Source organism: Mastigoproctus giganteus, chromosome 7 (assembly GCF_048544385.1).
Source record: "Mastigoproctus giganteus isolate SK-2022 chromosome 7, ASM4854438v1, whole genome shotgun sequence".
NCBI classification, from domain to species: Eukaryota; Metazoa; Arthropoda; class Arachnida; order Uropygi; family Thelyphonidae; genus Mastigoproctus; species Mastigoproctus giganteus.
In genome coordinates, this window is record NC_143581.1 from 96399314 (window position 1) to 96417064 (window position 17751).

At 37.7% G+C, this 17751-nt stretch overlaps 1 protein-coding gene across 7 annotated transcripts in view; it reads left to right on the plus strand.

Annotated features, from left to right (window-relative positions):
• The window catches only part of LOC150083093 (cytohesin-1-like), a 491792-nt gene that overhangs the window by 132630 nt on the left and 341411 nt on the right, over window positions 1–17751 (plus strand). For all 7 annotated transcript variants that reach the window (XM_090377032.1, XM_090377029.1, XM_090377030.1 and 4 more), the window contains exon 4: window positions 7784–7850. In XM_090377032.1, the coding sequence (XP_090233158.1) occupies window positions 7784–7850 (67 nt within the window). The remainder of the gene's footprint in view (window positions 1–7783; window positions 7851–17751) is intronic.

Consider the following 17751-nt stretch of genomic DNA (forward strand, 5'->3'; position numbering starts at 1 on the left):
TTTGATGCGAAAGGAATCATACAACGAATAATTTGGGCAACTGAGATGAGCAGTAATTGAATAAACCGATAACTAGGATTCTGTCGGCAAAAGTACGTAGGATTTGGCAAACTGCAAGTGGAAATGGACATCAATGGACATCTAGGAAGTGTTTGGGATGTTTAAATCTTTTTGCAGATAAACTTACTCTATTAGTTTGACAATTCAAGCATAAGATAAAACATGTTTAATTTTGGTTTCAACACCACAGGATTTTACGTGTTACATGTTACAGGATGTTACAAAAGGTGCTCAAAATGCTGTTCTTGCATCGATGTGTAGCTTTGTAGTCTTCTCTGGATTGCGTTGCAAATCCTCTCAGGCAGTAAAAGTACATAGGGTTTGGCAGACTGCAAGTGGAAATGGGCATCGTTGAGATTAGAATTGACCACGTATATTTGTGAAATGAACTGGGAAGTGTTTGGGAGGTTTAGATCTTTTCGCAAATAAGCTTACTCTATTAGTTTGGCAATTCAAACATAAGTTAATACATTTTTAATTTTTGGTTTCAACACCACAGGATTTTACTGATGATATATGTTACAGGATGTTACAAAAGATGTTCAAAATGCTGTCCTTGCTTCCATATGTAGTTTTGTAGTTTTCTCTGCATTGAGTTGTGAATCTCTCAGGCATTTCTGGGTCATTTGCTGAAAGGCTCCTTCAATCTGATGCTGCAATTCCTCAACTATGTTAATATCAGAAGTGTACACCAAGCTTTTACATGATGCCAGATAGAAAAATCCACAGGATATAAGTCTGCGATCCGACAGGCCACATTACAGTCTCACCTCTGCCTATCCACCATTGACCATACCTTCTAGTTAGGTACCAAGTCACAACTCGAGCAAAATGTGCTGGTGCACCATCATGCATAAACCACATGTTCCGGCATTGCTGAAGTGGAACATTATCATCATCAAGGAGGTCTGGAACAACATTCTGCAGGAACTGAAGGTACAGCCCACCTGTTTGGCAGAAAGTGGGGTCCAGTTAGACAGTCTCCTAGTATTCCTGCACAGACATTCAACGAGAAACATTGCCGATGTCGTGACTCATGAATTGCATTAAGATTTTGATCGGACCAAATGTGACAGTTATGAAAATTAAAAATACCGTCATGAGTAAACCCCAGCTTAGTCAGTGAACAAAATGTTGTTTAAAATTGGGGGGGGGGGGGGGGGGGGGGGGGGGGTTCGGACACTACTGTTGCATCCACTGGCAGAATTTCACTCTGGGAGGGTAGTCTGTATTGGTGATACCTTGTACACACTGGATATCGTAGGAGTACAGTAGTTGGCAATGTAAAATTGGCCCACACTGCTATGACTCAGTACACGCTCTTGCAGAGCAACCCTCCTTGTTGAAATTCCTGGATTTTGTTCTACTCTTTCTAACACTCTTTCCTCAACGTCAGGTGTTATGCTTCTGGGTCTACCTGCTCGTACTCGATGTGGGAAGTGCCCATGTCCTCTAAGGCGTTGATGCACCCTGATAAATGTGCGCCTGTTCGACTGTCTTCACCTGGGAAATGCTTCTTGGTACAAACGTGCAGCCTCGAGTGCACTGCTGTTGGCTTTACCATACATGAAGTGCATATCTTCATTGCTGTAACTTCTTTCCATGTTGACTATCCTTTGACAAGTACTACTATGCCTGCTACGTCTCAGAGCACTGAGAGAGGGGAAAGGGAGAGAATAGGCATGACCTAACCTAAACAAACAAGCCATTGGTGGATCCCAACTCTGTACGGTTCACCTCTTCAGTGGCGGATCCTAACTAGAAATGTGCAATATCTCAAAAACGATTCACTTAAGAACCCATGGTTACTAGGCTATTTTTGCATACAATTCACCTTTAAATTATTGACCATCCCTTTTGAAACACCCTGTATATATAGTTTATCTCTATTAAATGTCTTATTCCTATAACATTTAATAAAGTGATATGAATCATGATTACACAAGATTAAATAAAAATGTTTTAATTCTAGTGCCTTTATTTATACAATAATAATATCATTAGCAATTAACACCTAATTTTGGAACATTATAAGGACATTATTATATATGGTATACACAAGGTAGGACATAATACAAGGATAAATTCTTTACAACAAAAAAAACTATTTACCCTTACTGAATACTTATTAACTAAAAGCCATTAAAAACTTGTTCATCATTGATTATCAAATAACGTCTACCAAACTTTTGCTTGATCTTGATTATCATCATACAAGTCACCAGCTTGCATCTTCAGCTATCATAGTATAATCAGAAACTTCATCACTGTTATCATGATTTCACAAGAAATTGTCCTCTGTCCCATCAAGTGCACTTGAGATATCGCATTTCTTAAATGAATGCACCACGTTTCTGGTCTGATATTTTCCCATGCCGGAACAATCCATTTACAAACAATTTCTAATGTCAGAGGCTGTATATAGCAACTCCCTGACTTACATAAGGGTTGCATTCTGCGGAATGCTACATAAGTCGGAATTTCTCCCAAGCCTGAGCAGCACTCGCAACTACTTACTGAATTCATTGAATCAAAAAAGAAATGTTTGACGAATATGTAAATAGAATTATTTATTGTATTTATTCAATTTTTTATCTCATGTGCAGAAAAATTACAAAAGTGTGCAATTTAAAAAAATTTCAATATTAAAAAATTACAAAAAAAGAGAGCAGACAGGCATAATGTCAGTAAGTTTCACTTGAGCATCATTGCCAGAATCGACGTCTTCAGCTGATAAGTATGCCACTGCAGAGGTTGAGGGCTGTGGAGATTTAGAAGGGGTCAGCTGCTCACTCAACCTTACGAAAAATAGTAATGGATGACTGGACAGTGGCTTTTTTCTTTTCTCATAGATTTCTTTATAGCAAGAAAGCATATTATTCACCCCTCTGAAACCTTACCATTGCCGATGCAGTTTCACGAAATGCCATTCCCATCTCTCTGGTGATGAAGCTCAAGATGATCCTCATTTGGTTCATCTTGAGCTTTGTCAGCATTTTCTTCTTTCACTATCGCTGCCTGCAAATCATTAAGTTCTTCGTTAGATAATTCCTTCTCTTCTTCCTCTATTAACTCCTCCCCGTCTTTGGCTTCAACCTCCAACCGAAGTAGCTCTGCAACCTTTACAATCTTATCTGTAACCTCTTCTATGAGTCGTCTTTACACTATTTTTCAACCTCGGAAATGAAGCACCATTTAAACCAATCCTCAAAGAAAGATATTGTTATCCATGCTCTGTGGTTCGATCGGAAATGCACGGATAGGGTGGCTTTATTGATGCACTTAAATGCACAAGGATTTCCAGAATGGTACCCAAGCAGTGGTTTTAGTCTGTAATCTCCCGCTGCATTAGCTCCAAGCAAGAGCGTGGCCCTATCTTTTGACACCTTTAAACCTGGCATTGTATTTTCCTCTTTGGCAATGTATGTTTGATCTGGCATTTTTTACTAATACAGAGCAGTCTCGTCAATGTTAAAAATTTGCTGCGTTGAATAGCTGCCTTCATCGATAATATTTTTCAACACATCACAAAATTTCTCTGCAGCTACAGAATTGGCACTGGCGACTTTACTGCATACTTTAACGTTGTGGAAACCAGCGCAATGCTTGAACCTATTAAACCACTCGTTGCTTGCCACAAACTTGGGTTGGGATTCGGCGTACTTATCCTTAATATCTTCATAAATACTTGTTGATTTTGCTTGAATGGTCATTAGACTCAGGGGCACTCACTTCTGAAACTGATTTCCGATCCATATTATTAATAGCTGTTCCATCTTCGATAAAGCACCTGAACACCAATTAGTGATCACTGTTGATCTTAAATGCGTTGATCCTTTAACATGTTCTTTTATACACACACTGTCCCTTAAAATAGTATTCACTGTTGAAGCAACGAGACCTAATTCCCTTGCAATAGATGAAAAACTTTGTCCTGCTTCGTACTTCTTAATCATTTTCATCTTCATTTCTAAATCAATTTTGTTTCGTTTCCTGGCACTACCATCCCTTGCACTTTCCATTGGTTGCTTTGTTTCTGAAAATTTTTTTTTTTTTTTTATGATTGAAGATTTCATTGAAGGGGAATCCATTTTACCATAATAGCTTAAAACCCACACAATTACAGTAATCGGTATTGTCGCAAATGCAATAAGATTGAGTTTACTACCAGTTTATAATTAGATGCACTAACAGAAAAGCCCAATAAACCGGAAAGTGAATTGTTTTTGTTTTATCGTCATGACGTCCAGAAATGTGCTTTAGAAAAATATCACAAAGGAGTTCAAAACTGATTCTTATAACGAGAACATATCATAACAATGGAAGTGTAGTGCAATTTCCATTATAAATATGACTTTTTAGAGAGATAAATAGCTTAGTAATATAGCAAAATTTTCAACTTCCAAAGACTTGGAACGAATTACAAAAAGGAAAAAAAAAAAAAAAAAAAATGTTATTGGGTTCACATTACAATATTATCACGATAACGCCATTTATTCCTACGTGATGCAAAAAAGTTTGCACCGGCCGGCAAAAACTTATGTAAAGTCGAATTTAGGTAAGCCAAGTATTATTACTTATGTCAGGGAGTTCCTGTACTTTCTACCTTTGTAAAAATGTCTTTTCCCCTTCAATCATCCAGTTGTTCCACAGATTTCTCATAGCATCCTTAAAAGATTTGTTTAGCAAACACATGAAATGATTGTGTGATGCTGGTTAGACCAGGAATCACTGCTATATCGGTGTTCTGGGATATAATTTGAGTAACAGTACTATCCATCTTACTTGTATTAGTAACAGTATTATCCATCAGGTGGCATTTAAATGTATCCCAGATCACTAGACTTTTTTCTTACCTCTTTGCCCCTGGTTGGGAACACCACACTTCTTTGAGCCATATTTTCAAACCTTGTTCATCCATCCAACCTTTCTCACGAACATGCACAACTGCTACTTAGGGAATTTCTGTTTTGGTAATGTCTTTCTCTTGAAAATTACCATTTGCTTCAGCTTCATTCATCGGCCCTGCATGTTAATACTACAGTAAATATCGTTTTTTTTTTTTTTTTCATGACCAGTCTTTCTCACTACCACTGCTTTTTCCCCATCCCCATTTTATTGTTTCACTGGTTGGCATATCAAAAGTAATTGAAGTTTTGTCCACGTTTTCAATACATGTCAATCGATAGTTCTTTTTAAGTTTGATTATAAATTCTGAAATGAAATTATTTTATCATCCAATTCTGTGGGGAGGCACTATGTGTAATCTTGGTCTTATATCACAGGACAAGGTCATATCTTTTCATAAATATGGTACACCAACAGCTCTGGCTTTAAAATGCCCAATGTTCATTTTCTTTGCTTGTTTCAGGGCAAAGATCTGAATTTGTCCATGAGAAACACTTTTCCATTCTGCCAAGCTTTAGTGACAAATTTATTTACTTCATCTTCCAACTGTGGCCACTTATTAGTCTTACTTCTGTTTGCACATTTGTTCTTAGGCATTTATCTAAATTCTATAGACAGCTTCAGTTCCTAACATTATGCTCCTTGGTATTAAATTGTCTTTCAGCTGCACAATTGTTTATCTTTTCTGCATACTCAGTCACTTTAAGCTTGAACTTAGCTGTATCTATCATTTTGATAGTATCCATTTCTGTCGAAATGAATTCCTTTAATCCATTTTGATAGAAAATGTGGGTTTATAGAAACAGAATAAAGGAATGCAGATGAATATAAAATTTTAAAAAACAAAGAAAAGCCATTCAGACAAAAGCAGTTGAAAAAGCAACATGTGAACTATGTAAACACTAAACAGTACTGATGGTGGCAGAAGTTGGAACTGATAATCTTCATTTGTATCAAGTATTTATGGATTTAAAGTGGTATATATGAAAAGGGTTCTATGCTTTACATAGCAACATAAACGACAGTAAAGGACCTTACTGTTAAGGTTAGCCTGCAGTGAGCATGCATGTGTGTGTGTGGTAAAGCTTACGTTCACTGAAAATGCTCTATGAAAATGCATAAATTTTAAACTCTCAAAAATGTTGTGTGTATAATGCAACCTCCTACTTTTTGCATAAAATTTGGTCATAAAAACTCGCTATACATGCGGCGCAATATAGCCGAGCTTGCTCTTGTGCCATTAAACTCTAAACAACAACAATACTATACATGCATATATGCAGTAATTCCTAAGTTTCATTGACTTTGCTAATTGTATAATTACAACTCATGTGCGAGTTGTTTTTTGCTATGTAACTAAGCTATTTATCTCTAAAAGGGTGATTTATCAGTTTACACAATGTTGATCCTACATCGAATTCAATACAGTAAATTTATGTCAAATAAGCACAACACAAAAAATCACTTCAACTAAATGTTGCAAAAACAAAACACGTAGCCAACACATTTACAAATGCTACTATTGGCTGAGAGGAAGGACCTAGCGGTCCGGTCAGAGACAATCGAAAGCCCATCGTAAAGTGAAATAAGTAGGTGCCAGTTGGCATGATCACTGATTAGTAGATCATGCTTAAAATTAAAGCATGTTCACTGCTTTAATTTTGAATGCTTTTGGATATTTTCTAAAGCACATTTCTGGAGATCACTACCATAAAAAAAAATATAAATAATTTGCAGTTTCCAGTTTATTGGGCTTTTCTGTTTGTGCAATCTATTATAAATGAGTAATAAACATGATCTTATTGCACTTGCGATAATACCTATAGCTGGAATTCTGCAGGTTTTTACGTTATTATAATAAAATATGTTCCCCTTCCATGAAATCTTCAATCATATAAAAAACAAATTTCAGAATCGTCTCTTCATTCCACTTTTAAGCTTCTTAAATTTGTTACTCCCATATCTCACCTGTACGTATTGTTAGCTGCTATTTGTGCTTGCCGTGTTCTTTATTATTCATTGCTTATCTTTTTTAGTGTTTTAAATTTTACAACCCCCTTCCCCATCCAAAAAAAAAAGCCAGTGAACAGAAATATCAAACTAGCTAGCATGTACATATTACAGTATTAATTAAGCTATGTGTGTAAGCGTAAATTTATTTAACCTCTGGAAAATATTCCTTTCCAATTTTCATGTATCATTTAATTTTGTTATTGGTAAGTTAATAAAGTGTAATTTCTGCTGTATATCTTTACTTTTATAGCCTGTGGATAATATTCCTCCTATATTTGCTTATTATAATCGCCGTTTAATAGAATTAAAATTCAATTTGCAAACGTGATGACAATCACTGGCCCTTACTACATATCATATAGTAAACAGTATTTTATTATGGAGAGTCCATCTTAAAGTGATTTGATAGTACATTGAACTATTTGTAAAGCAGGGATCCACTGTAAACTCATTCACAGCAGTGTTGGGGGTTTTTTTGTAAGTTAACATCAATGGAAAACAGTACAGGAGAAAATGGCAGTTGGAGGCATGTTGTAATTTTTTTAAGTGAGTTAAAAAAAGAAAAAAAAAAAAAAATCAGAAACCAAAATATAGATAAAGAAAGATGCTCGTGTTTTGAAAATATTGTGATTTTGTTATGAATATATTATTATATTTAGTGCAGATTACAACTAATAGGTATCCATTTCATATATACATCTTATTTTAATGTCAGTAATTATTAAAAATATGTTGATTTGCATTTTATGCTGTTTTTTCCCTCCTTTATTTTTTTTTTTTAAAGTGTGTATTTTGATTGTAGCAAAAGTAATACTAAGGCTAAACAGTTAACTATTGGAAAAAAGAAATTCAACATGGATCCTAAAAAGGTAAGGACATATTTTATTTTATTTTTTAAATTTCAAGTTACTTATTAAATTTATTAAACATATTAAATTTATTGTATTTATGCTTTATTGTATAATTAAGCCGCATGTAATGCAGTTGCCACATCCACTGACTGTCAGTGGCAAGAGACAGTGACTGAACTTTTGCAGCAACATGGTCAGGTTATATGGATGAGGAGAACTTCCTGGTACGAACTGTATTTGATGGTAAGCAGGACCAATTCCTTGGCATCTATGTCTCCAGACCTGACAGCATTAGAAGGTTTTTTTTTTTTTTTTAATTCACTGGACTGTGTTTAGCATTAGTAGAGGCATATGATGCAAGAAAGCAAGCTTATACAGCATCATACAAAAAAAACCCCCTTCCCATTTCACTCATCTATTCACGCCAAATGTTTATCTAGTTCTGCCTTGAATTTATTTAAGCTATCAACTTCCACAACTACAGATGGAAGTCTGTTCCAGCAATCAACCACCCGCTGGCTAAAGGCAAATCCACACATCTATTCTGCAACTGTCTTTCCTAAATTTGAATTTATGTCCCCTCAGGTGCTTAATATTTATTAATTCAGCAAGAAATTTTTGTTTAATATCGATAAAATGAAGAAAATGTATGTTCTGACTGATGTTTATCAATGGTATAAGCGCTTTGTTTATAAAAGTTTATGACATGACCACACGTGGACAGAACCAATAAAAATATTCAAATATATAGGCACATATCCACTCCTGCTTTATAATATATTAAAATAAAAAATTTTTTTTAATTTTTTGCAATAGCCCTTAAAAGGATGAAAAGGCAACAGAGTTAGACAGATTTTTTCAATAAGAAACCAAGATCAGAATTGGCCTTGTATGGTACAAAACAGTCACAAGCACAACCACTCCAACTTGAAGAAAGCAGCATGTCAATTATTGAAATAAAAAACGATAAAAACTCCAAAATTGAAAATAATCTTCCTGAGTGCAACAATATAACAATTTTAAAGAAAAATATGATGGACTGGTAATTTTTAACAAAAAGTTAGGTTGCGAGTATTGTGCAAAATATGACTTTATAAAACAGAAAAGTATTCATGTGTCAAAAGAATGGAAATGTTTTCATATTGACTCATCAGGGAAAAATAAAGAGGCACAACAAGCTTCTCTAAGGAAAAAAATGAAAGAACATTTTTCATCAAAATCTCATAACATTTGTAAAGAGAACTTAAAAAAACAATATGAGCAGGATTCAATAACAAAAGTAATAGATACGATGAATGAAAAATATTTAAGTGCTACTCGTAGAGTATTTAATACAGTTTACAGCCTGGCAAAAAGATGTAAACAGTTTTCAGACATAGAAGATGAGATAGAAGTGCAAATTAAAAATGGATTAGATATGGGAATAGGATTACATTCTCGTAAAACGGCTGTGAAAGTAGTTGATTTCATTGCAAAGGAAATTAAAAAAGAAATATTTAATAAAATTATTGAAAATATGTGTCATTATTGATGAAACTTCAACAATATCCTGCAAACCAGTTATACTTTTCTTAAAAGTTGAGGGTAAAAGTTACATCACCAACAATTTTCGTTGAACTAGTTGAATTGGAAAAACGAAATGCAGAGACAATATGTTCTTCAGTTATGGAAAGTTTAAATAATGCTGGGCTTACTAAGAACTACCTAGAAAAAAATTTAATAGGATTTTGCTCTGATGGTGCCAGCGCTATGCTTGGGAGAAAATCTGGAGTGAGCACTAGGATTGCAAAAAGAGTTTCCAAACAATAATATGGCACTGTTTAAATCATCACCTCCATCTTGTTTTAGATGATTCGATAACAGAAATAAAGCAAGTAAATCATTTTAAAATATTTATTGATAAGATATATACTATTTTTCATCAATCCAATAAGAACTAAATTGAACTTTCCAAAATATCCAAACAACTTGGAATCGAAATTACAAAGATTGGTAGAGTTTTGGGACCAAGATGGGCTGCCTGTAGTTTAAGGTCAACCCAAGTCGAGGCCTGCTCAAACCATTCAACACCTCAATCAGATCACCTTGCAGGTGCCTAGTCTCCGGAAGCTGCAATTTGCAGAACTTAAGCCTTTCTTCATAAGAGCACCCCTTTGTTCCCTTCACCAGTCTTGTTGCTCTTCTCTGTTGTTGGTCTTGTTGCTCTTCTTCTTCTTACCCTTTTTAGCAACTCTACATCCTTCCTAAAATGAGGCTTCAAGACCTGTACGCAGTACTGAAGGTGTGGCCTGACCATTGCTTATATAAGTGGATAATCACCTCCTTATCCCTGCTTGCAAAATTCCTTTATATCATTGACAGGACCCCATGACCTACTCTGGCAGCCTGTCTGCAATGCTCAGAAAACTTCATATCTGACTACACAATTACCCCACATTCTCTTTCATTCTCCACTACCCTAAGTGTAACACTGCATAGTTCGTACATTTCTCTGGGGTTACTACTACCCATATGCAGTATTTTGCATTTGTCAATGTAAAAATTTAGTTGCCACTTCTCAACCTATCTACCAACTTTTCCAGATCCTGTTGCAGCAGCATACTGTCATTACTGTTATTAACGACCCTGCCAACCTTTGTATCATCTGCAAACTTTGACATTAAGCTTGATATAACTTCATCAATATTGTTGATAAATATACAAAACAACAATGGGCCGAACCCTGAGGGACACAACTAATAACAATATGATATCAAAATTATTTTTTGCATCCAGTTCCTTTCTGACCACATCATAGTATCCAATAAAATTGATCAGACGAGACTTCCCCTTGACAAACCCATGCTGTGTCTGAATTATTACTGCTGTCTTGTATAAATGTTGCTGAAATGCTTCTTTAACCAGTGACGCCATTATTTTCCCTGGAACAGAAGTTAAACTAACAGGTCTGTAATTACTTGTGTCACCCTTTAATCCCCATTGCGATTCGTAGATACGTTTGCACTTCTACAGTCCATGGGGACTTCTCTTTATTCCAAGGATGCTCTCATAATTATGGTTAAGGATTTGATTACTTCCTTTCCCACCTCCTTTAATATAACTGGATAGATCCCATCCACCCCTTGTGCTTTTCTTATGTTTAACTTCAACAGTTTCCCCCTCCACTTTGCTCTAAGTTATTACAAAATCATTTAACTCCCTGTTAGAGTCTGATAAACATCTTGCCCTCTCCTCCCTTGAATAACTGCTCATGTGTGAATGTAGATGCATAATACTCATGTAATTTGGCAGCTATCTGAGAATGATCATCTACAGTCAAGCCATTTATATTAAGTGGACCAATCTGATTCATCCCTTTCCTTTTAGAGTTTATATAAGTAAAGGAGTCTTTGCTGTTTTACTTTGCATCCTTTGCCAAAGATTTTTCATGAACTGCCTTTGCTTGTTTATTTCTCCTTTTTGTGACTTGATTACAGACTCACTTGTATCTACCATAGGCGTCTTTGTCACCTGAAAATTTATGTGCATCCCATGCATTTTTCTTCTTTGCTATGAGTCTCATTAATTCATCTGACATCCATTTGGGCCAAAACTTGGAGCAGTATTTCTTAGTTGGAACAAAAAGCCTTGTAGGTTCCAAGATTTGCTTCCCATTTAGAATTTGCTGTTGGTAACATCATCAGTTGGTCCCACTGTATAGAACCTAAAAAGTCTGAGACCACTGCAGTCACCTTTACAAAAGCAAAAACCCTTCCCTTTACCCAATGATGATAGTTAGATCTTTAAGTAAATCCCACATCAGTACACTGTGATCACTGCTACCTAGTGTTTCCGTTATCTGTAAAGTCTCTGAGATGCCTTTACTAAAGGAAAATCCCTTCCCTTTACCCCTGATGGTAGTTATATCTTTAAGTAAATCCCGCATTAGTACTCTGATCACTGCTGTAATCAGGTCAAGTGTTTCTCCCTCTTGCTGCCCCTCTAACATGCTGCTGTTGAAAACAGTCATCCAATAAATCCACAAAAGCCGTGCTAGTGTGCAAATGACCAACCCACAAGTTCCAGACTATATCTCGAAAGTTAAAATCCCACATTATAAGACACTCTGATTTACTGGCCCACTCTGTTTTTCTGTATTGTTCATTGTACTCATCAGAGTCATTAGGCCTATAACAAACGCCTACCCTTATTTTTGCTTTCCCAGTGTTTATATCACACCAAACTGACTCAACATTGCCCTCTCCATCTAAGTCAACTGGATACACTTTCTTAGATTTTGTGTTTCTTAACTAACAGCATAAGCCCTCCTCCCTTCCAATGCTTTCTATCCTTTCTATACACATTGTACTCCCAAAATTCCAATTCTGCATCCCTTATATCTGAGTGGCACCAAATGTCTGATATCCCAACAATATCCGCTTTGGATGTCTTAACCACCACTTCAAATTCATCAAATGTGTGTTTTATCTTCTCCTAGCATTGGTGTATGCAGGCAGAGGTGGAAATGATTCTTGCTCTGCTTCTATTGTTATAAGCAGCAGCCCAGAAAGCCAGGAACTGCTGGGGGGTCATGAAACAAGTAACTGGCTTTCTGGGCTGCTGCTCATTCCAATAGAAGCAGTGCAAGAATCATTTACACCTCTGCCTGCGGCTACTGTTAACCTATTAGTCTGTGAATCCCCCCCCAAGTTAGCAGTTTTCTGACCCGCCTAACATTGCCTCGATAGCTTCAGCAAATATTCTGTAGAAGCAGCCTCTCCTGTTGACAAACACAGACCACGCTGAGAAAAATTCTACCCCATGAGCCCTGCACAATCTCTCCAGGGCCAAATTGATTGACAAGGCATCATTGATTGGCATCATATACTCCCTCCTATCGCATCTGGGCAGGTTTGCAGACACTTTCAAATTTAACCCCAAATCGCAAATTTTTTTCAGCATTGACATGTACTTGCTTAGTAAATTTGCAGATTTCCTTCACTTTATGTCATTAGTGCCAACTTGTACGATGATATCACCTTTTGTGCTCTTAAAAGATGATATTTGCTCTACAACGTCATCAACCTTTGTCCCTGCAGACAAACCCTGGTCCAATTCGACCTATCCTTTTTTTTTGCACAGTACAAGGTGTTTCAATAAGACCCTGTAACAGAGAGGAATAAGATAAACTATATATACAGGGTGTTTCAAAAGTGATGGTAAATAATTTAAAGGTGAACTGTACAGACTACAATATGCAAAAAAAGCCAAGTAAGCGAATCGTTTTCGAGATATTGCACATTTCTAGTTGGGATCCTCCACTGATATTGCCAAGAGGAATGTCTTTTTTTGAGTGCATGATGTAAGGAGTGCAAGGAAATCAGGCGCCAACTCCGCATTATTATGGGCTTATATGAGAGCTTGAAGGACAGGGTGGATGCCCTCGAAGGATTTAAATTGAGGGCCCATCAAGCTCTCAGCTGCCCACATCAATGTCAGAGCTTTCACTTGAACATCACGCAACACAGCGACAACCTCAAAGGCAGAATACGCTGGTCCAAAGGAACTAGTTGTTGTAGGTGACTCTGTTGTCAGGGAAACGGGGAACATATTGTGAAAAAATAAGATGGAACAGGACCAGGGTATGTCTGCCAGGGGCAAAGGTTGATGTTGTAGGGCAGATATCATTATTTAAGGGCACAAAGGGTGATATTGTTGTACGCATTGGTACTAATGATATTAAGAGTAAGAGACCGGCAGAATTACTTAACAAGTACAAGACAATGCTGAAAAAAATCCGTGAGCTAGGGTTAAATTTGAAAGTGTCTGCAATTCTGCCCAGACACGATAGGAGAGAGTATATGATGAGAGCCTTGTCGATCAATTCGGCCCTAGAGAGATTGTGCAAGGCTCAAGAGGTAGAATTTTTTTCAGCCTAGTCTGTGCTTGTTAACAGGAGAGACTGCTTCTACAGGGATGGGATACACTTAAATAGAAAGTATGCAACAATTTTTGCTGATACTATCGAGGCAGAGTTAGGTGGATCGGAAAACTGCTAGCTTAGGGGAATACAAGGACTAATAGATTAACAGTAGCCGCTGGCAGAGGTAAAATTGATTCTTGCACTACTTCGATTGAAATGCAATTGAGCAACAGCCTGGAAAACAAGGCAATGGGAATTTCCAGGACTGCTGGGAGTCATAGTGAAACAAGTAAATACATTGGCTGTGTTAGGGTAACTGTGAGTAGAAACAGGTGCATATATACCAATGTTAGAAGTATAGTTAATAAATTCGATGCGATTGAAGTGCTAGTCAAGACATCAAAGGCAGATATTGTTGGAATATCAGAGACATGGTGTCACACAGACATAAGCAGCGCAGAACTGGAATTTGGGGAGTACAATGTGTACAGAAAGGATAGACAGGACAGGAAGGAAGGAGGGATTATTTATTTTTATTTTTTTTAGGAGCATTAGCAACTGAGGCAATATTGCTCCGAGGAGAAGGGGTTATGCTGTTAGTTAAGAAACCCAAAAAATCTAAGGAAGTGCATCCATTTGATGTTGGTGGACAATGTAATGTTGAGTGTGTTTGGTGTGGTAACCATCAAGGGTAAAGGCAAGGGTTTTTTGCTTTCTTGAAAGTGACTACGGTGGTCTGAGACAGTATTTAAATTCTATACGGTGGAACCAACTCATGATGTCCGAGCAAATTCAAAATGAGAAGCATTCAAAGAATTAATCTTGGAAGCTACTAGGCTTTTCATACCAACAAAGAAATATTGTTCAAGGTTTAGGCCTAAATGGATGTCAGATGAATTAATGAGGCCAGTGGCAGAGAAGAAGAAGAAGAAGAATGTATGGGATGCATATAAATTAACATGTGACACAGACGCCTATGATAGATATAAGCTGGTCTGTAACCAAGTTACAAAGGAGGTTAGGTAGGTGAAGGCAGATTACGAGAAATCTTTGGCAAAGGATGCAAAGAAAAACAGCAAAGAGTTCTTTACTTATGTAAACTCTATAAGGAAGGGGATGAATCGGATCGGTCCAATTGATATCGATAGTTCAATTATTGATGATCCTGCTCAGGTAGCTAACAAACTGAATGAATATTTTGCATCGACATTCACACATGAGGAGTTATTCAGGGAGGTGAATGCCATAGGTGTATTCGACTCTGGCAGTAAGCTAGATACTCTTGTAATAACTGAGAGTAAAGTGGAGGAGAAATTGTTGAAGATAAACACAAGAAAGGCACCTGGGGTGGATGGGATCTATCCAGTTATATTAAAGAAGGCGGCAAAGGAAGTAAGCGAACCGTTAGCCATAATTATGAGAGCTTCCCTGGACTCAGGGGAGGTACCATGGACTGGAGATGTGCAGATGTGACCCCAATCCACAAAGGAGAGACACAGGTAATTACAGACCTGTTAGTTTTACTTCTGTTCCAGGGAAATTAATGGAGCCACTGGTTAAAAAAGCATTGCAGGATCATCTAGACAAGACTTCAGTTATAGCTCGGACACAGCATGGGTTTGTTAAGGGGAAGTCTTGTCTGACTAATTTGATTGGATAATATGATGTAGTCACAAAGGAACTGGATGCAAAGAATAACTTTGATATTATTTACTTGGATCTTAGAAAAAACTTTGATACTGTTGCACATGGAAGAATGCTGCACAAATTGGAGCAGTGTGGCATTGGAGGCAAATTGCTGCGCTGCTATAGATAAAGGGATGGTTGAGTGGGGGAAGACAGAGAGTGGTAATCAATGGACACTGCTCTTTGTAGACTAATGTTATTAGTGGAGTCCCTCAGGGTTCAGTGTTGGGTCCATTGTTGTTCTCTGTATTTATAAGTGATATTGATGATGGTATATCAGGATTAATGTCCAAGTTTGCAGACGATACGAAGGTTGGCATGGTTGTTAATGACACTAATGACAGTACACTGCTGCAACAGGATTTAGAAAAGTTGAGCAGATGGGCTGAGAGGCGACAAATGAAGTTTAACATTGACAAATGTAAAGTACTACATATGGGAAGCAGTAATCCTAGAGTAACGTATCAACTCTGTGGTACCACACTGACAGTGCTAGAGAATGAAAAGGACCTGGGGGTAATTGTGCAGGCAGATATGAAGTTTTCTGAGCAGTGCAGATGGTCTGCAAGAGTAGCTCACGGTGTCTTGTCAATGATATACAGGAATTTTTCTAGCAGGGAAAAGGAGGTAATTATCCCCTTGTATAAGGCAATGGTCAGAACAGATCTTGAGGCCACAGAGAAGGGCAAACAAGATTAGTGAATGGAACAGAGTTGCTCTTACGAAGAAAGGCTTCAGTTTTGCAATTACAGTGTCTGGACAATAGGCACCTGCGAGGTGATCTGATTGAGGCGTATAAAGCCTTGAATGGTTTGAGCATGCTCAGTGCTGATGGAGTTCTTCCTCTTGCTCAGAATAATCACCTGAGAGTGCATACATTCAAATTGAGGAAAGACGGTTGTATGATAGATGTGCGGAAGTTTGCCTTCAGCCAACGGGTGGTTGATTACTGGAACAAACTTCCATCTGTCATTGTAGAAGTTGATAGTTTAAATAGATTCAAGGTAGAACTTGACAAACATTTGGAGCGAGTGGATGGGTGAAATAAGGGTTTTTTTTTTTTGGCTGATGCTATATAAGCTTGCTTTCTTGCATCATGTGTCTTTGCTAATGCTAATGCTGACAAGGTGAACTATACAGAATTGGGATCCACCACTGACTTCTTTGTTTAGGTTAGGTTAGGTTATGCTCATTCTCTCCATTTCCCCTCTCTCAATGCTCTGAGACATATCAGGCATACTAGTACTTGTTAAAGGATAGTCAACATGGAAAGAGGTTACAGCAGCGAAGGCAATGCAGACATGCACTTCATGTATGGTAAAGCCAATGGCAGTGCACTCGAGGCTCTAATTTTGTACCAAGAAGCATTCTCCCACCGAAGGCAGCCCAACTGGTGCACATTCATCAGGGGTACATCAGCGCCTTTGAGAACATGGGCGCTTCACACGTGGTGTAAGAGCAGGTAGGCCCAGAAGCATAACATCTGATGTTGAGGTAAGGATGTTAGAAAGAATAGGACAAAATCCAGGAATTTCGACAAGGAGGGTTGCTCTGCAAGAGCATGTACTGAATCATAGCAGCGTGTGGAAAATTTTACATCGCCAGTTACTGTACCCCTACCATATCCAGTGTGTACAAGGTCTCAGGAATGCAGACTACCTTCCACAAGCGAACCTCTACCAGTGGATGCAACAACAGTGTGTCCTGAACCCCTAATTTTTAAACATTTTGTTCACTGGCGCAGCTGTTTTTACTCGTGATGGTATTTTTAATTTTCATAACCGTCACATTTGGTCCAACCAAAATCCTAATGCAATTCACGAGTCATGACATCAGCAACATTTCTCGTTGAATGCCTGGACAGGACTACTTGGAGACTGTCTAATTGGACCACACTTTCTGCCAAACAGGCTAACAAGAGAGCTGCACCTGCAGTTCCTGCAGAATGTTCTTCCAGACCTTCTTGATGAGGATAATGTTTCACTTCAGCAATTCCAGAACATGTAGTTTATGCATGATGGTGCACCGGCACATTTTGCTCTAGTTGTACTTGGTATCTAACTAGAAAAATGGTCAACAGTGGATAGATAGAGGTAGGCCTCTAATGTGGCCTTCCAGATCACTAGATTCTATGGATTTTTGTATCTGGGGTTATGTAAAAAGCTTGGTGTACACTTCTGACATTAACACAGTTGAGGAATTGCAGCATCGGGTTGAAGGAGCCTTTCAGCAAATCAGAAATGACCCAGGAACGCCTGAGAGGATTCGCAACTCAATGCAGGCACCTCCGTAGCCAGGTGGGAAGGAACAGCAGTGCATAGCACACGCTTC